The 19,860-nt window shown below is 54.8% G+C and overlaps 1 protein-coding gene across 4 annotated transcripts; it reads right to left on the reverse strand.

Moving 5' to 3' along the window:
• Positions 1-1,924: 1,924 nt before the first annotated feature.
• OPTC (opticin) lies at positions 1,925-14,044 on the reverse strand. 4 transcript variants are annotated; one of them, XM_054027151.1, is made up of 7 exons: positions 13,959-14,044; positions 9,290-9,524; positions 8,068-8,221; positions 5,994-6,152; positions 3,923-4,125; positions 2,946-3,041; positions 1,925-2,465 (listed from the first exon to the last, which is right to left on the reverse strand). In XM_054027151.1, the coding sequence occupies exons 2-7, from the start codon at positions 9,515-9,517 to the stop codon at positions 2,295-2,297; spliced, it is 1,011 nt and encodes a 336-aa protein (XP_053883126.1). In that variant the 5' UTR covers positions 9,518-9,524; positions 13,959-14,044; the 3' UTR covers positions 1,925-2,294. The 4 variants fall into 4 exon arrangements, with proteins under 4 accessions (XP_053883126.1, XP_053883125.1, XP_053883127.1 ...); XM_054027150.1 differs by lacking the exon at positions 13,959-14,044 and adding an exon at positions 12,538-12,588; XM_054027152.1 differs by lacking the exon at positions 13,959-14,044 and adding an exon at positions 10,459-10,579.
• Positions 14,045-19,860: the final 5,816 nt, after the last annotated feature.

The raw sequence follows: 19,860 nt of genomic DNA on the forward strand, positions 1-19,860 counted from the left end.
CAGCAGCTCATACAGGTGCAGAGCTGAACGTGATGCTCAGGCCAGCGTGCGTCCAGAGGCAGGGAGTGTCCCCCTCAAATGGATCACTGCCTGCCAATGGGAGCCCTTTGAAAAGGATGTGAGCACAATCCCAACGGGCCAGGATAACCAGCCCACGGCCAAGAAACCAGCCTACTCCTTAGTAAAGCCCTGTAGTCCCTTGCCCAACACCCTCTGTGTAATGCACGGCCTTTGTGTGTCATGTCACCCTAGAGGCTGGGCCAGTGGCGAAACTGCTACTGCCCACTGCTGGCTGATTTTGGAAGGCGCAGGTTTCTGGACCTGGCTCCCCTAATGCATGTGAAGTTTATTTAGTGTTTTTATCAGTTATCTGCAGCAGGTGGGTTGGTGCCAGTCCTTTGAATCCCCCTCCAATCCCACTAGGCCGTTCTGAGAAAGGCAGCCAGGCAGTGGTTTGTATACATTTAGTGGCTGCAATTGGGAAACTACTTTTCTCCAATCTCCTCTTTGCCTTCAGCTCTCTTCCCCCCCCAAAACACATGATCCGTGAGAGCTGCAGGGTTTCCCAGCAACCAGCAGGTAGGAATTTGTGCTCAGTGCTATTAACTGAAGGACAGGCACGTGGGCAGCAGCTCACCAATCTCATTTATGTAGACAATGGGTTTAAATGAGAAGGCAAAGCAGAAGGGAGACAAGGAGCAGCGATTAGGTGAGCAAGGCACAGGGATGGGTGGGTTTTGACACACATTCTGTTGCACCCTCTAGTGGGGTGAAAGTGAACGCTGGTGAAAATACAGCTAAAGTTGGACGATTCCATCTTTGCTGGACCTGAGCCTAACTGGCCCCTCTATTTAGCCCTTTGGCTATAAAAGCAAGTAAGATACAAGATGCTTAAGGACTGTGCTTAGATATTATGGTGATGGATACTGAAGAAAACCCATAGATAGATGTTTTCAGAGCACTGCCAGACAGCATAATCTGCCAACCCTGGCACTTTGGAGACGAGAACAGCAACCATTCCTCCACGTTCCTCTTTTACCTGCCCCCCTAGAAACTTGGGGTATCAAAACAGGACTCACGCCTGAGTGGCCCTGCTTTGTGTTTTGCATAATAAGAATGCAGCTGAGGAGGATAATTTTGTACAACCAAAGCCAATTCCCCGGGCTCCTGCCTGCCTGCCATTGGTAAGTGCAAAATGAGAGTTTTGTACATGCATCAGAGAACCGTGCATCTAAGGGGCAAGCTTTAAAAAATGCCACAGCCGAACTGTGCATCAAACGGGCATTTTTGCGCATGCCTATGGCAATGTCACATCTTGGGCACGGGTTTTGCGCACACCGATGAGGAGGGTTTGGCGGGACAACGTGAATTTTTGAGAACTCGGAGCGTGCTGTAAGATTTTTTTTACAGACCAACTTCCCTCCCCGGCCCTGGAGGGTGGAGGCGGAGCTCAGAGGTTTCAGTTCAGTGTTTTGGCTTCTCCATGTGCACGTCGTCTCTCTCACGTGACGTGCGTTTATTGCACATGTATAAAAAATACAGATGATGAATAAGCTGTATTGAAAGTATTCTCCCCGTGGGCCGCTCTCTTCTGATTTCAGAAGTTAGGGAACACAACACATGCTATATTTTAAATACACTGAAATGATTCAGGCCTCTTTTAAAAGCCTCAAAACTCCCTCCCTCCCCCTGCCTGTTTGGATCAGCGTCGAGACCTAAGCTTTGAGTAGAGCTGTGCATAGGGGAGCCTGTGACTAGAAATGCAGGCCAGGATCCAAGTGACCAAGGTCCAGCCATGAGGGAATCCAGGGTTCATTCCCTTGAAAGCTTTGCCCATCACTGCCCACACCACAATGCTCCTGGAGTAGCTGCGGCTTGCCGTGCCAGATGGGGTTGGTTATTTTGTTTTAAACAATCCACAGAATAAGTTTTTAACCTTTTAAATTTTATTAGTGCTGCTCTCGGCCTGAGGCATCCTTCGTGCTGGCAACATGGACTGAGAACTCAATAAGATCCCCGCATCCAGCGCCCCCTGGCCATTTTAACACATGCCACGGTATCCTTAGCCTAACTAGACTTCTAAACCCATGTTAGCTCGTATGTGCTCACATCGCATCTTAAACCCTAGTCTAGACAAGGCCGGTGGTGCTAAGATGAGCAAGGGAGAGAAGGGCAAATACCAGGTGGCCCAGCAGGACAGCCAGGCATGGAGTTCTTAACTTGTGGGTCCAGGGGAGGCTTCTCCCAAGAGTGGTTCCCATCATAGGTGCTCCCTAGGTGGCTGTCTGGCAGGCTCAGTAGAAGTGGCCAGTGGGTAGCCGAGGCAAACAGAAGTAGGCATCGGGGAAGAGGCTCAGGTTGATGGGGTTGCGGTCCAGGCGGATGTCCTCCAAGGCCCATCGGATGTGACCGTGGTCCTGGCTATCACAGAACGTGTCTTTGTGCATGGTTCGGATGTTGTTGTTCTAGCCGGGGAGACAAAGCACAAAGCCAACATTAAACAGTGGGGGAAAGGGGTAAGGCGGGGTGATGGGTTTGTGCACTAATTGTCCCTGGCTAGTATGAGCCTTTGCTTCTGTTAGACTGGGGCTCAAACTAGAGGCAGAGGCAGGAAGGAGCCTAGAACTGGAATAGCAGAGGGGGCATCAGTCGGGACTGAGGGGCACTGGCAGAGCTGGGTGTGCACAGCATTGGACTAGCTGTGGGGAGAATGAGGTGCACGGTGAGATCCATGCAGGGGACATTAGGACTGGGGCATTGTGAGAGAGAGGATCTCGCCCCACACCCACCTGCACTCTACCTGTGTCTAGCCAGAGCTCTCCATCCCTCGATTGCAAAGGCAGCAAAATTCAAAAGCAAATTCAAAAATCAAAGCATGGCCGTATCTTTAAGGGACTCTCACTCAGCCTGGCTGGGTCCCCTGGCTTGACTCAGCCACTGCTCACCTGCAGGTGCAGGGACCGCAGGCCCTCAGGCAGGGGCACTGGAATATAGTCCAGCTTGTTATCAGACAGGTGGAGGAACTGCAGCTTCTTCAGCTCCTGCAGAAACACAGGCAAATGCATAAGCCCTCGCCCTGCCCAGCCCCCTCCCCTGGCCTGGCCGGGTGTCTGGAACGAACACTCCAAGGCTCAGCGGGGTGGGGTGGAACTCACAGCTTTTTGCTGCTCTCATGCTTGCATGGGATTGTCCCACCCCAGCAAACACCGGAAAAGCTGGGGGTGGCACTTTGGGCTTTGGCTGTTCCCAAGTCCCAGTCAGCTTCTTTATACAGAACATCTGGGTTATTTCGGTGATACAAAGGGGTAGGAATCAGAGCCAGATAGGCCTAGAAGGGGATTGAATTGACATAGGGTAGTCTACACTGTGGAGTAAGCCCAGGGCTATAGAACTCAAGACCCTGGGTTTGTGAATCTAGGGCTTGAGTGTCTACACTTATTATGTGGGCCCAAATCCAACCCTAGGTTAGGAATTGTTGAACCCTGGGTCCCAACCTGGGCTGAAGTGTCTACACTTCATTATATGGGCCCAAATGCAACGTGGGAAAACTTGACTGTCCAGAGGATAAAGAAAGTCAGCTCATGGGATTGTGGGCTACTGCTGGTGGACTTCCAGAGCATGAGTCCAGTGGGGTTGCATCTACACTGCAAAGCAATAGGGCATGAACCCTGGGTCCCAGTTTAACTCAGGCTCGGATCTTCCACCCCCATACAGTCCTCAAACACTGGGTCTGAGCCCTGGGTTAGTGTGACGTGTGTGGAGCTAGGAGGGAGGTTAGGCTTGAGCCTGAGTTCAAACCCTGAGCTTATCTTGCAGTGTAGACATACCCCAAGCTCTTTTGGAGGGTGGAACAGAAGCTGTGAAATGTAGGGACCCCTTTTGGAATCTTGGGGCAGCCGCCGGCCGTTGGGCACAGACTCACCCTGAAGGCTTCAGGTCTGACACCGGAGCTCCGGATCCTGTTGCGCCGGGCATCGAGCCGCACGATGCTGCCAGGCAATGCGGGCAGCGCCGTCAGCCTGTTCTCGGCGAGGATGAGCTCTTGCAGGGTGCTCAGCCACCAGAAGGAGGCCTCGTCCACCCAGGAGATGAAGTTGCTAGTCAGGTCTATTCGCTTCAGCTTCTCTGATGGAGGGGAGAGATTCCACCTTCACAAACCCTTGCCATCGCTCACAACGGTGCTGTGCAATAATTAGGGGCTAGGCCTGGCCAGAGCCCTAGGGGAAAAAGCCAGCACTCCAGCAAACAGAACTAGAATGAACCAGGTCCTCAGCTGGTGTAAATGAACACAGCTCCATTGAACTCAATGAAACGATGCCAGTCTACACCAGCCAAGCCTAATCTCGCATCTAACACAACAGGCCAATAGCCCGACTATGGTGGCTGGATGCAGCTCCAACAGAAATGTGAAATACATTTATGTCTTTGTTGTTATTATTCCTCCAAGGGCCAGATTTTCAAGCCCTCGGCATCCCCTCTCAGGGACAGGTTTCCAGAGGAGCTCAGCATCCACGTAAGGGCCAAAATCAGAGCAAGGTTTTCAAATATGCACAGCATCCAGCAGGTCCCATTTTAACAGAGCCCAGCCCCCCAACATGCACCTACTGTGTGGAAAGCCTCTGCAAGCCCCAGCTCACAGTTTTCTAGCTAGTCCTGCAATCTTAAGGCTCCATCTGCCTTGGCAGGGTGCATTCCATTGACTAGCACCAGGTGCAATTCCTTCCTGCAGGGGAGAAGGGACTTTAAAGCTACAGGGCTCCTATTCCAGCCAGCCAAGGGGGAAGAATTGTGCAACACCACTGGCCTGCCTCTAGAGGGACCCGTTAGGAGATCTCCAGAGCTGGGCAAAACCCAGCAAGTTTGCTTCATGGGGCATGAAGGGATGACTGTTTTCTCTGGGTTTTAACCTTGTGGTACAGAACTGCCACCCCCAAATTTTGAGTTCAAACTAGCATGGAACGGAGTCACAGGCTGTGCAAGCCGTCGGGGGGGCTGGAACAATTTGTACAGTGCGGGGGCTGAGAGCTACTGAACCAAACTGTAAACCCTGGATATGATGGAAACCGCTTCAAGCCAGGGGGTGCAGTTGCACCCCTAGTTCCAGCTGTAAATGGGGGCACCTGGCTTGGCACTTATTGTACAGTCCTGCCTCACCCTCCCCACCCCCAGGCAGATAAGCATGACAGGACCTAACCGGGCTTTTTCATCTCCAACATCTAGGAGCCCTGCCACGTTATGATGTTACAACCAGTGAGTTCTTGGCCCCTCCAGTTCCTAGAGCCAACCAGGACATGCTGTACCAGGACTTTAATAAAGAGCAGCGTTGTTGCAGAGCAGTGTGAAGTGCTCCCTTTCACCTCCTGGGAATGGTCCGCATTTGGCTCTCTGTGCACCTGGGTGTGATGGTTGGAGCTGTGTGTGAGAGATGCAGCCATGTCCCAGCCTGGCTCTTCCCCGCAGTGATGCCCTTACATGCCACTCAGCAGGAAGGCAGAAGCCCTGATCTAAATTGTAGAGAGGGGTGTGGATGAACCGCTGACATGACTCGGGCTTGTGTGCCCAGGACTCGGGGCTAAAGCCAGCTCTGGCATCTATAGGCCTGGCTCCCATTGGTGCCAGGGGGAGTGGCACTGTGTACACCTGCAATTGTATCTGATGCCCAAGGAGCAGGTCTGAGCCCTCTGCTGTGGGCTGGGAGGAGTCTAAACCTGCCTGGGAGGATTCAGTGTCAGGTTGGATCTGGACTCAGCCTAAACATTGTACAAATCCGGAACAGGATCCAGTGTGACAGCTGAACAGGACTCTGGGCAGCACAGCAAGGGGCATCCTCCTCCCTCAGGCAGCTCTGCAATGGGTCCACTTTGCACTGGCTCCCAGGGAGCTGGGGGCAGGGGCTAAGTTTCCCCATCCCCCATGTCCCCCAGCAGAGCACTGTGATGCCCAGATGCCACTCTATATGGGGGGAGGGGGAGCGGGGCCCCGGCCCCACATACTCAGCCTGGCAAAGTCGCTGGCTCGGATGCGGCTGATGCGGTTGAAGCGGGCGTAGAGGTACGTGGTCTCCAGGGGCAGTGGTGGGATCTGTTCCAGCTCGGCATCATCGCAGTACACGGAGGTGCCAAGGCACACACAGACCAGGCAGGTGGGCAGACCTGGGGCAGGGAGAGACGGAGCAGTCAGCCAGCAGCAATGAGCAGGGATCGGGGCTTGGGGATATTAAATGTAACCTCCGACCGGAGCCCTCAGGGAGGCTGGGGGGCCAGATTCTCAGCTAGCCTAGCTCCACTAAAGCTCCACTTACCGCAGTGGAGGATCTGGCCCGACACCCCATGCTGTGGGTTAGGAGCAGAGCTCAAGGGAATGTTCCCAACAGAACTGGAGCCTTTTGAAACTCCCCTGCTTCTGGGGTTCATTGAAAACCCTGAGGCCAGACCACATGCAACTAGCGGGACCAGACGTCCTGATATTAGGGGCTCTGTCTTATATACGCAACTATACCCCCCTCCTTCGCCCGAAAAAAACGTGTCCTGATTTTTCACACTTGCTATCTGGTCACACTACGTGCAGCATAAGACTAGCTCGGGCCCAGGAACCTTTCTGATGGAGATGGACCCAAAGCCAAGCCCTGGAGCCAACCCCCCAGAATTTCAGGTGACCCAAAATCAACCAGCAGCAGAGCAGAGCTGGAGCCTGGGGAACCCCCCTTCCCGATCCCAGACCAGAACTTCAGAAGAGGCAAAGAAGAGCCCAGCCCTAGGAATCTAGGCCTGGACTTTGGGAGTTCAGGAGGTGCTGTGCTGTTCTCCAGGCAGTGCCGGAAGGGTCCCTAAAGCTCAGAGTCTGTTCCGGGCTTTGAAGTCTGGGACTCAACCCTCTACTTTCAAGTGAACTGAGATGGCCGTGCATTGTGGGGAGGGTCAGAGCACCCTGGGGGAGGGCAGCCTGGACAGGGACTGCCCATCCCCTACCCGCGCTGTACCAGCTATGTAGATACACAGAGGGCTTTGGTCCAGGGCTGTCAGCTTCTTCCACCAACCGCTAAATTCAAAGGAAAACAAAACAAGCAAAAAGCAAACCACGAGACAGGCCAGGAACAACCAGCCAAAAGAGCTGCTTAAAAACAAATCAGCTCGGGCCAAATCTCTCCCTGGGGGTGCGACTCCACCAAACACAGCAGCCAGGTCCACCAGGGATCTCTTTGGCCCTTCTGCACTGTCAGAAATGAAACAAAAGGAAACCATTTGCATCAAGCAAACATCTGATTCCCCTACGTCTGGAACTAGACCCTGCTCAGCCAGGCAAAGTGGCCGTGGCAGCATGACAAGATTTCTGGCACCAATTAAAACTGCGTTGGGTGGGGTTTTTTTGTTTTTCCGCTCTTTTCCCTCTTCTCCCCACAGAGCGCGTGCGAGACTCCGAATCTATTAGTGGGGGAGTTCAAAGCATAAAGGCAACCATTTCCCTGGGCCTACTACGTAATTTGTCCCAGTTTGGAATGACAGAAAATGAATAACGATATTTATCCCTCACTGCAGGATTTTAATTGTCACTAATCTAATTGCTACTCTGTCCGACTGTCGCAACATCTCTGCTGCTTTGCCGGTGTTCTCGTTGCTGTGAAGCGATTCCTTTCTGAAACCCTCTCGCCCGCCACCATGTTCCTCACGCAGGGCAAATACTTGGCTCCTTGCTCACCCTCGCGTCCTTCCACCAGCGCCTCTAAGTGCCCAGGCTCACTCATTGCTTCTCTCTCTCTCCTCCCATCAGTCCCGCGGCCCACACAGGGATGGGTCTGCCTCTGGGTGAGAAGCCTCAGAGATTGCTGCCCCGTGCCATGCTGGGAAAGGAGTGCCTCCATCTTGCTCATTTCCAAAGCCCCCTCTGCCCCGCATGGGTACAGAGAAAGCCCCTCCCACTCGCCCCCATGCTGAGAGAAGGGTCTTTCCATACAGCCGTCATTCCTCGTGGTATTTGGAGACCTATTCAGCTGCATCTCCTGTGAGCAAATCCCCCACGTTGCACCATTACCCTGGAAGAACAGGTGACGAGGGCTGGTCTCTTACTCACCCTGTTTGGTTATGGATCCGAGCAGACCTGGCCCGAAGGGCTTGGTTGTGGGGGATGTCAGGGGCGGCCTTCTGGGTGCTTCGGTTGGCATGGCTCTCGTGCTCACGACGCCCTCTAGACGCTTGGTTGGAGGAGCCAACGTACCAACCTCAATCTGCAAATACAGGGCAAGGGGCATCATGGCAGTGAGCATAGGCTGTGGAGCTGCGCTCACGTTAAAGCACTGACCAGTCACTGACTCCTCCCTTGCCCTGCCCAGCTCACACCTCCACTGGGGAGGGGTAGAAGGTGCCACAGGGCAGGTTGGAGGGCTCCAGCAGTGATATACCTGAAATAGCCAACATCTAGGGTAGGCAGGCACCCAATCCCATTGAAACGCACCTAACTCCCTTAGGTTCCACTGAAGACACCTCCCCCGTGCCAGCTGCACCAGGTAACAGAGGATTCCTAGACATGGCATGCTCCGTGCAGCAGCAATACCAGGCATGTCTTGCATTCATACGGCGCCTTTCCTCTCCATGCCTGCAACGCTGTGAGCCAACTTCAGCGGGAGAGGGTTATGTGACCTGCCCAAGGCCATGCAATAAGTCATTGGCAGAGCGAGGCATTGGCAATAGGATTGCTGCTAACCAGGATCAGGATCTAACTACCAGACAATGCTATCTCCTAGCGACCACATGTGGTCAAGACCTCAGTGCTGAGTGTCAGGGAAAAGCTGGTTCTCCCTCCTGACTCAGGACTTTAAACAAGTCATAGACAGTGTCATACCCGTTTCCCTCTGGATCCTACACTGCTGCACGCCTCCCTGTCAACCAGCTGACTAGGAGATCAGATTAGATAATGTCAGAAGGGACCATCATGATTATAATCTGTGTGAACCGATGAACGCTCTTCTTCATGGCTTGCAAACTGTACCAGGGAAGTACTTAGGAGAAGAGAGTGAAGTACCTAAACTGGGGAAAGTGGGGTTGTACTCACAGCTAGACTCCTGACTCCCACGTGAAAGTGTTTTGGTCCACCAAGTGCTGTGGGTGGAAGAGTGGCCAGAATGCCCCAGCCCTGGAGAGACAGGGCAGGGAGCAGGAGGGACGCCCGGCTCAGCAAGGGTGGTAGCACAGAAGCTGCCCTAGGATCCTAGAGAAAGGAGCTGCCTTAGGACTCCCCACAGGCACCTGGTGAAGAGTTGGCCCATGTTTCTGCTGCTCTGCTGTCTCCATCTTACCTTTGGTGCCAGGTCACTATAGTCATAAAGCTCTTCGTAGAGGCTCAGGTCAATGATCTCTCCATAGCTGTCTAGGCTGAGGTCGTAGTTGGGCAGGTCCAGGTTGTCATTGGTGGCAATGTCAGCTCTGGGCTTCTCTTCCTTCTTCTTGCCTTCTTCTTTAAGTGGGGCGGCCAAGGCCAGCACCAGAGCCAGGGTGGTGACCCCCAGCAAGGCTACGCTCTGCATCCCGCACCTGTGCCGAGAAAAGGGAAGCAACGAAGCATTTTTGTCATCGTTGGGCAGTTCACTTCTGCCACTTACAGGGCTGAGCTCGGGGCTGCGGGGTCTGAGGGATGTGCCCTACCTGCCCAGCACAGGACTCTGATCCCCCAGGAACACCTGCCTGAGGTGCGCTTAGCGGATTAACACCACTGGCAGGACGGTGCAGGGAACCCAGCAAGGGGGTGCCACGGTCTGGGAGTGAAGTGGATAAGCAGACCCGGGTAGGAGCCCAGGACTGGGGCTGAGAGGAGTATGGCAGGCCAGGAGTGAGGGGCATCGGCAGAGCTGCTGAGGGTGGAGCAGTGGGGCTAGGGCTAGCATAGCAGAGCTTGGAACAGATCAGATTTGAGGGGCATTGTGTTGGGCGAAGGGGGTTCAGCCGTGGCAGGAGATGGGGTGCATGGGGAATCCAGGAATACCACAGCCAGGTATATTGCAGGCCAGGGTAGCGGAGTTCTGTCAGGGATGTGAGCGGAGGTTCCCCTTCGTAAACTATAACATTTACCACATTCATCTAAATATTTTGCAAACCCCATTGTCTGGCATCCCCTGCTGTGCAGCAAAGATAGGGGCCGGACAGCGAGCCCTACTCACTTGTGCTCAGATTTCCAAGTACTCCGCTCCCACCAACTCTTTTCCATGAGGGCTTAGCACCTATTTAAACACCTCAATGAGAGTTGGGTTTGCAAAAACACCCAGCAGATCTCAGGGTGACACGGATGGGCCAGATATTCTAAGCCCCCAGCCAGATGAGCTCGCTTGAGCCTGCGTGTGGGTGCTGAGCTCTTTGGGAAACCCGGCCCAGCAAGCACTAGTTAATGTCTCTGCCACAAATGTTTCCTCCAAGTGCTGGCCGCCGGCTTTACCCCCCACCCAACCGCTCACTTTAGCTCCTTCTACTGCACCTTCTGTCGCTCTCCCCGAGTCTCCCCGGCCTTGTCCCGGAGCACTTTAAACAGGCTTCCTCTGCAGCAGCGAAAGTAAGTGTACTTGGCTTTCCTGCTGGAGAGAGCCTATAGCCCCGGAGGAAATCATTACTCTCCTTTTCTTTTCAGGCTGTTTCATGCTTGAGTGCCCTGCTGCGAGGGGAGAGGCCCAGAGCTGCTGTACAGAGCTTCACCTCCCGCTCACACGCCAGATCCAGCCGTACAAACAGCCTTCAAAGAACAGGCAGCCTGGACAGAGGGGGTTAAGTGGGGGGGTTAAGACTTTTTGCTCTGACCTGAACTCCTTGGCTGCAGGACGGGGAGAGGGTGTCTCACGAGAGTAACTCTCTGCTCTTATGTGCCACTTGAACCTGAGATCCCAAAGCTCGTTACAGAGTTGGGGCAGCGATATCCTTCCCATTGCACAGAGCGGGAAACTGAAGCACAGAGAAGGGGAAAGTGACCTGCCCAAAGTCACACAGTAGATCAGCAGCAGAGCTGGGGAGAGAACCCAGGAGTCTTGATTCTCAATCTCCCCTGCTCTAACCACTAGATCCCAGTCCCTTCCAGAGCTAGGATACAAACTAGGACTTTGATGATCACTCCCTAGAGAGGGTCTTCTTAGCTGGACTAATGAGAACCTGCCCCTAGCCTAGTGGGCAGGACCAGAGCTGGTCTCAGCTGTAAATTGCTCTTTGCATATCTTACAGAGTACAGTCATGGCCACCAGCTCAAGTGGTTCATATGACTGGATCCTGAGGCCTGAGTGTCAGAGCACTCTCTTCCTCAGAGCAGTGTCCATTAGCAGAGATGCTGGCTCATTACTGGAGTGAACAAGGCAGCGTATGTTTATAGGCGTGCACGCCCTGGGGTATGTCCCGCAGCCTGCACATCTGTGTAGATCCACACCTTGGGTTAGAGCTCTGTGAACAGCGTGACAGTGAGCGCCCGTGCACGTAGGGCCGGGTAAAACAGCTTGTGAATTATAGTCTGCCCTTCTCCCCTGAATAGACACACTGGGGGGGCCACATTTTCAGTTCGGTGGACAGTTGCCACGGCTGCACACCCAAACACCCATCTGCCTGCTCAGTTTGCACATGCAGTTGCAGTAATGAGGCGAGCAGTTGAACACCTGCACTGAAACCCATTTTAAGAGACTGCTCCGGGAAGCAACAAAAACCACTTGCCTACGGAAGGCCTTCAGAGACCAGAGGAGCGGAATTGCACTATGCACCTTCGATGACACTCTAGAGGCTACACTATCTAACATAGGGATTTCCCGCACAGGGCTCATTCGACAAAGTAAGGGTAGGACGCACGATGGTGAGGATGAAATCCAAACTCGATTAGCTCCCTCGGAAAGGGGATTCATTCCGTTCAGAAGCGGCTCCTGCTTGGCTAGCAGCCCCTATTCCGAGCGTGACTCAAAGCATCTGGCCCATCTGTGTGTACACACAAACACACGAGTGCACACACATGCACAAACAAACACGTCCGCACGCCCATGCATTCGCAAACACAGCATCCACACCAACGTCCCCCTAAACATCCATACGCCCATGCACTGGCAAACACAAACACCCCCCCAAACATCCATACGCCCATGCACTCGCAAACACAAACACCCCCCCAAACATCCATACGCCCATGCATTCGCAAACACAGCCCAGTCACATAGACACGCACACTCATACACGCATGCAACAAACCTGGGAAAACATGCACAACCACGCACGCACACAGACCAGCAGACGCTTACTTGGCACAGCTCTCTCCAGTCTATAAAAGACAGCACTGAATTTCAAATGTCCTGAAGTGAGGCGCCTGGCCCTTAATCTCAGCCAGTTTCCCCACAGATCAAACCCAGCATTAAGAGAGTAATAAAAAAGCCTTTGAAATGCACACTGCAGGCAGCCCTCATGCATTCTGCATAAAGCCCAATCCCCAGGTAGCCCCCACCCCCACAACGCCTCTGAACTGAGCATCAAAGCCCCTGAGCTCAGCTCACTCAAGAGAAAGAGAGAGAAGGGGAGAGAGAGGCACAAGTCACAGACGTACCCCCTGGTCCCTTGGGCTGCCCTGGAAGAGCGCGAACCTCCCAGCTCCTGCAAAGCTGATGTGCTGGGACCCAATGGGCTGCAGAGGTTTTAACAAGGGCGAGGGGAGGGCAGCCCTGCCTGGTTGGGGGTGGGAGTGTGCAGGGGATAAGCAGGGAGTGCAGCCAATCAGGGTGATGACTATTCCAGCTGTCACCTGCCCCCCTCCCATGGTGTCCCTTGTACGGTGCCCCCAAGGGCTAGCAGCCATGCTCACTTATATCTTTCCTCCAAGAGGCTGGGCTTGCTTTTAGGGCCTGCATGCTGGGATGGGGGAGGTGGGCCTGAGAACACTCCCTCCCCCCCCCCCCCCAGACTTTACAGCCTGCCAGCACATAACCTCGGGGGAGGCAGAGGAGCTCTACGGTGACATGCAGCTTGTGTGGGGGACAGGCTGCACAATGCCCCATTTAAACCCATCAGGCCTAATGCTGGTCCCACCAAAGCCAGCCGGAGTTTCACCATAAACTCCCCAGTGTACGTGTTGCACAGGGTCCGCGGCACCCCCCCGCCCCTTTGCTGGGCTGAGTTTCACCCCTAGCTGCATGGGTCACTTGCTGGAGAATTCTCTGCACCTTGAAGTCTTTAAACCACGATTTGAGGACTTCAGTGGCTCAGACATAGGTTAGGGGTTTGTTACAGGAATGAGTGGTGAGATTCTGTGCCCTGCGTTGTGCAGGAGGTCAGACTAGACGATCATAATGGTCCCTTCTGAGCTTAAAGTCTATGAGTCTATAGCTGGGAAACATGCCTATGGGTTGGGTGCCCGTTAGGTCTCCCCTTGGCTTAGGGGGGCACGTGATGTTCACGCAGGATAACGTGGGAACAAGCAGAACCGTGTGGGGAGAGGTACATGCAGGGCGTGTTCAGCCTGTAAAAACCTTGGCCGCAGGGGCAGAATTCACTGAGAAATACCCGGGTAGGAGCTCTCTTTCCAAAGGGCTAGGTCTGCCCTGTGTTATGTAGGAGGGGAGGCTAGCTGATCACAGTGGCTTTAGCATCCATGAATCAGTGGTCCCCACACTGCGGACCACCAGGGCTGGGGGAACACGTGCTGGGAGTGTGCAGAGAGCGGGAGCCGACTCCATCTCCTCCTTCACCACTGCTGAATCCCATCCAATGCACAGGGCTTCCTCCCAACTGCTTCCCCCTGGAAGCCACTGCTTGGAGGTGATGTGTTGCCCCGCAATGGCCAGTGGGAGGGGAAGTGTCCACACGCCACTCTGTCTGCGGTGATTGGGGCCACATGCTAGGAAAGGCTGAGATTTCCCCTGGACGTGGATGCGTTTAGGAACTGTGACAGTCCAGTATTTCAGATGAATTTAGCACTGGGGCAGGAAAGGGGTGGGGCGGGAAATGTGCCTTCAGGAGGTAGGATCTCACCGGACAGATCCTTCTTCAGTGGGTGCCGTCTGTTCTTAGCAGGGTCCTTGGTGGTTGGGTGCCACCCCCCATCCACAGCCATTGGCAGTGGTCTGATTGCCGTTACAGCCAGGATGGGTCCACGTCTCAGCAACAGGATGGCTGTTTAAATTCAATACCTCATAAAAAAACTCTGTCTTTGTAGCCAAAGCTCCGGCTGGAAGCAACCACCCCCACTCCCACCCCCGCGCAAGAGATTAGTGCCGGCTCACACCTCGGCAGTGCTGTTGCTTTGGAAACCTGGAGGGGGGGCACATTGTTTGTTGATGCTGGGCATACAGTGCTGACGTCAGGGCTGCTCCCCTCTGGGTGGGACAGCGGCTCCTCCACATCTGTGTGCCAGGAGGATCAACAAACCCCCTCACATCCCCTTCCCCAGGGCAGAGGAGCGGCAACGTGTCTGCCAGGCTCGCAGGCCTCCCTGCACTGGAGCCTACTGCAGCAGTCGCATTCGAGCCGCAGCCTGCGAGGGGCCCTGGCATGCTCCACTGTCCCCCTGGGTGTGGGGGGTGTTGCAGGGCTGCCCAGCTGGTGGCCGCTTGGAACCAGGAATGGCCGCAGCCGCGCGCTCTAACGCTGGACCTGGCAAGCCCAGAATAGCACCAGATGGTGGCAGAGACCCCTCCCGTGCCGTGTGCTGTTCACATCTTAAACAGGGGCCTTCTTTGCACAACTCCATTGCCTGAGAGGTGGCAAGGGGCACCAGCTGGAGAACAAAGCTTAACCGTGGTTTGGCCGCCCCTTCCCTGTGCACAGGGGTTCAGGAGAAAGGCTCAAAACCTGGCAGCTTGGGAAGCAGAGGAGGAGGATGTTCCATGCCCAGGACTCCATAGGGCTGGGCCGAACCCAAGGCCAGGGAATTCTGCGTTCTCCGTCCTGTTACAAACATTGTCCCGGCCGTGAGGAAAGGCGCTTGCTGACGGCAGCTGTTGTCTCTGCTGAGCTATCCCACGTCCCCAACCGCCCGCACAGTGAGTGAACGCAGGTGCCCCAGAGATGGAGCCGTGGCCCGTTCCCTCCTCTGGATCCCTGGGAACTCCTCCACCACCCTCCCAGAGGAGGGCCTGGAGGAGCCGACTTTCTGAGCCCATCAATGCTGTTCCTCGATTGCCAAGCAATGCAGGGATACTGACCTTCACTCCCCGCCCCCAGGGCTGAGTGTGCACATTCCTAACCCCTCCCAACCACTGGAGAGAGACCCCACAATTAGGAATCGAACCCAGAGGCTGGGCCAACTTGGTACAAAGCTCTTTGCGTGGACACCGGCAGCCCATCCTTCCAGCAGATCTGCCTGCCGGTGCTATTCCTGACTCCCTGTCTGCCTGCGAGCCCTCGAGCCAACCTCCTGTGGCCTAGCGCCAGCGCTGCGTGGTCTCCACACAGGAGGGGGCCTGAGCTGATGGCCTCTCACTCCCCAGCTTGGAAGCATTGGAGAGGCGGCAAGCTGAGCCCGCAGGCAGCGGGCGACCCTGCCAGCTGAGCAGGGACTGACGCTGACTGGTTGTGAAAGGAGTCCTGTCTGATCCTTCCTGCCCAGCTGGAAGACGCACCTTAGCTGCATCTGATGAGCAGAGTCTGTCGCAGTGCAGGGGAGGGAAAGCTCTGCTTGGGGGTGGGGTGCAAAGAGGAAAAGGCCTCTCTCTGACCCCTGGCAGTGTTTGTATTGCAACCCATCTGGGAGCGCCGGTGGGTGAGTTTCTCACTCCCCACATGTCATACAGCAGCCGGGGGAATACTTTCATCCCCCTCCAGCATGCAAGCCTGGAAAGTAAGGCAGAATCCTGGCTGGATCACCCACTCTGTGCTCAGAGGAGGGGGAGCAGACTGGCTGAAAGGGACGACATGGGAAACACACATGATTACTGAGTGGCAGTGTGGCCTCGTGGAAAGAGTGTCGGACTGGGACTCGGGAGTCAATTCCCAGCTCAGCCACTGCTTGCTGGATGACCTTAGGCAAGTCACTTCACTGCTCTGTGCTTCAGTTTACCCATCTGTAAAATGGGCATAATGTACTGGTCAGTGTAGACAGTACCTCCACCAACAGATTGTTACCTTAGTGTTAAGCTGTTCTCTTGTATGTTGTTATGTTGTGTTGTACGTGAAGCTGTTGTGTTGTATGTTGTTATCAGGGGGGAGGGGGGTTGTAGGAACTTAAGTCCTGCCCAGGGTTCTGGAGTTGTTACTTGCAGTGTTCCAATAAATCTCTGTCCTTCTAGCGTGATACCGACCTTTGTAAAGCGCTTTGAGATCTAGGGGTGAAAAACACTAGATAAAACTAGGCATTATTATTCCAGGGGGAGGGGAGTTCTGTACTGCTACAGTGCTGAGGAGCCTGGGAGACCTGCATCCTAACCTCCCTTAACAGGGCACTGAGAGGAGAGGGAGCTGAGAATTTCGAAGAACAGCTGATTTTTAAAGGTAAATATTTGCCGTGTGTGTGTGTCTGTGCCAGGCTGCACCCACAGCTGGAAGTGCAATTTACTCTCGTCTCTCATCCTTTCATTAGTTTAATGAAGACAAGGGGCTGAGAAGCATGGTCTACAACTAGGCATCGCACAGGAAAGCTTCCTTCCGCCCCAGCAAATGCTCCTCGATACAGCCTTCCCAGCGTCTCCAGCCCTGCGGGTACCACAGCTCTGCCAATGCACCTTAATCCTGCCCTGCAGCCCTCCCTGCTAGTCCAGTCCTGTGCATTCCACAGCCAATCTACTGCCCTAGGCAAAATATCATGTGCTGCTGCCCCTGCTCCTGCTCTCAGGGACCCTTTCTCCATCAGGACCCCCCCACACACCCTTCTTTGGCCTCCTCCACCCCCCTGGGGCCAGAGACTTGCTCCCCATCCATCCCTGTCCCGGCTTCCTCTCCCCCCACCGAGGCTGGGGACCCCTATCCCCTGCAATCCTTCCCCAGGAGCCACTTAGCTCAACCACAGTGGAATCTAGGCACCCTCCCCCATCTGGCCTCTCACACTCCACACCCCCAGCCCACAAGCTGCACCCCCAGCCTGCCGGTGGGTGTGCTTCCCAGAATCCCGCTCCTCGGAGTCTCAGCTGGCAGCCACTCCTTCCCCCGGGCAGCTCTGCCAACCTTATCCCCCGCCATCCATGGCAGGAATAGGGGGGTGGAAATCCCCAAATCTGCCATCCCCAGAAATCCGCCACCCTAGGCATCTGCCGAGCTTTCATATGCCTAGAACGGCTTCTGCCCACAGCTCTACCAATGCACCTTAAGACCGACCTGCTGTTCCATTCCTGGATCCCTACACACAGCTCTGCCAATGCCCCTCAGCCCTGACCTATAGCGACACTGCTCCCTGGTCCAGCCCTCTCCATGGCGGATGGCCGGAGAGTCAGTTTTGTGCCTTGTGACTTGCACAGATTCCCTCTAGGAATCAAACTTCCTAGTTTGATGCTTTCGGTTCATGTCAGCCTCTGAGCATCGGTGTCTGTCGGAGGGACTGAACATCACTGCCTCTTGGAGGACATGTATCTGGATTACGCATGTCCCGGCACTGAATGGGCCACCTCGCCTGGAGCCTGGGCCTGGAACCAGAATCTGAGCCAGAGAAAGGTCATTAATCCTGCAACTCCCGGAACACCCACGCACACTTCACATCTGCAAGGCACAATGCCCGGTGCTCACGCCTCTAAAAACTTCATGTGCCCCCCTCCCCCCGACCACACAACACCCATCGCACATATGCACCCCTCTGCAGAGACCCTCACTTACAAACACACAGTCCCATCACGCATACACGCACACACAACTTCTGCTCTCTTTCACACACACAGCCTCCTCCCACATATGCTCCCACCTTCAGAGATTCTAATGCCATACACCACAAGGCATGCGCCGTCTCACCCAGCCGTGCACACAGAGTTGCGGGCTCAACCATTGTAGGGACTGCACCGAGGTACCTGCGTCATGCGCTTCCTTGACCACATGCACAGGCCCATGCGGGACAGTTGGGAGGGCTACATCTGACGAGATGATTATGGAAAGCAGGGGAGGGTGGAGGTGGAGTGATGGGGAGGTGCTAAGAATCCTGGAAAAACCCAAGCTGTGTTCTAGCTTGGAGGGCAGCCATGCCCTGCAGCCCCATCCCTGCTAGGCACAGAAAAGCGCCGAAGGCCTGCAGTAATCCGTTTTAAGCCCTCATTAGAAGGCTCACTAGTGCTGGAGGTGGCGCGGCAGCCCGGAGAGGCGCGTTCCAGCTGACTCAGCGGGTCTGCTCCTTTGATGGGCCTAGCGGCATTTGGCTGCTTTTCAGGGGTCGCCCGGGTGCTGTGCCGCCCGCTCGCTGGATGAAACGGACTCGGTTCACAGAGAAGTCAGGAGTGAAGCGCTGATAGCAGGGGCTGGGCCAGAGAGAGAGGCTTGCAGTTCGGAGAGCACTGCTGTAGCCAGCCGAGGCTAAGTGGAGGGAGATACTGGGAGATACTATGAAGAGGCATTAAAGGCAGACAGTTGGGTATACTCCCCCTTCTTTCCCTGTCCCCCTCCAGCCCAGGAAATACCAGGCACAATTCATTTCCTGTAGGTTGGACGATTTTAAACCACTGCCAGACAAAGGGCTAGAGGTAGGCTGAAAGCCACAGCCCATGCCACAGGAGCGGGGAACTGGAGAAGGCCCAGGATGCAGCAAGAACTCTCGGGAGGAATTCTAGCTGAATTCAAACCCACGACAGCTCTGCTCTGCCCCCTTGCTTTCCCAAAGGAGTCGAGGTTTGCCGAGGACTATTTCTTTTCCCCCACTTGGCTGCTGCTTGACTGCCACCCACCACCCCAGAGATGGCTGCATTACACTGGTGGGAGATAATGGAGATAAGGCCCCAGGCAGTGAGAGGCACTGGGACTCCATGCTTGTGCACCTACTGATAGGATGGGGGCCATGGTTTGTAATTAGTCTCGTTATGCACCTTGCACCAGGCCCCATATTTTAGAATCTTTCTCTTCTCTCTGTAGGATCGATGACTCCACACTGCAATGACACCCCTCCCCTCCCCGGATATCAAACGCCCTGTGAGCCCTGGGAATGCCTTTGATGTTCCCATGCCCATGCGGCATGCCCACGTCCCCCGGATCATCAGCAATCCACTAGGGCTAATTAGGAGATTTCCCGCATTCCCCTTGATGCCTGCTAACACGGCTGGAGAGCTCACGAGTTACCACCCCACTTTCTTCTGAGCCCCAAGAGGCTGCTGTTTGCAGGGGTGGGGGGAGGGAAAGAAATGATCCCCCTCCCCCCCGTATTTATTTCTGCTTTATTGATATCCTGCAGGAGACAGGGCTGTCCTGCCTAGAGGGGTGGCAAGGTAATTCTCCCTCTGTCTCGCTCACATACGCACACCAGGGAGTTTACGATTCACGCGCTGATCACAATCTAAAACAGTCCGATTTTATCCTGCGGTGATCAGCATGAGGCTAGCTGCACCCACGGCCATGCCTCCCTGCCAACACACACGTGAATGGAGCGCCACGTCTAGGCACATGCGTTCACACACACACACTCACCCACGGACCCCCGCCCACCCCTTTATGATTCATGCCTCCATGACAATCTCTGATGAGCTTTGAGTCTATAGCAATGGGCAGAAAGATAAACTGCAGCCCACACCCATTCTGTTCCCATGCACATGCCCCCCACACATACACACACAGCCAGTCACAATCACTTACCCCACACGTATCCATATCATTTGTGAGCTGACACATACCTAGACAGCCAGACAGACACAATCTCTCCTCCCAACACCCATTCCACATACCTCTACTGTGCATTCCCTGCACAAACGCTCCTTCCCCAGTAGGGTTGTGATCATGAACTGAGGGCAGCTCCGCCCCGACTTTCACAACCACACAG

This window comes from Malaclemys terrapin, chromosome 4, assembly GCF_027887155.1.
Source record: "Malaclemys terrapin pileata isolate rMalTer1 chromosome 4, rMalTer1.hap1, whole genome shotgun sequence".
Lineage (NCBI taxonomy): Eukaryota > Metazoa > Chordata > Testudines > Emydidae > Malaclemys > Malaclemys terrapin.

What these genes read in the sequence shown, in the direction of transcription:
- OPTC (XM_054027149.1), bottom strand. Translation starts at nt 10,194, where the DNA reads ATGGAAAAGAGTTGGTGGGAGCGGAGTACTTGGAAATCTGAGCACAA. An exon ending in ACTTGGAAATCTGAGCACAA is followed by an intron (nt 9,525 to 10,147) that starts GTGAGTAGGGCT and finishes TTCTCGGCACAG; the next exon opens with GTGCGGGATGCAGAGCGTAG. An exon ending in ATAGTGACCTGGCACCAAAG is followed by an intron (nt 8,222 to 9,289) that starts GTAAGATGGAGA and finishes CTGTATTTGCAG; the next exon opens with ATTGAGGTTGGTACGTTGGC.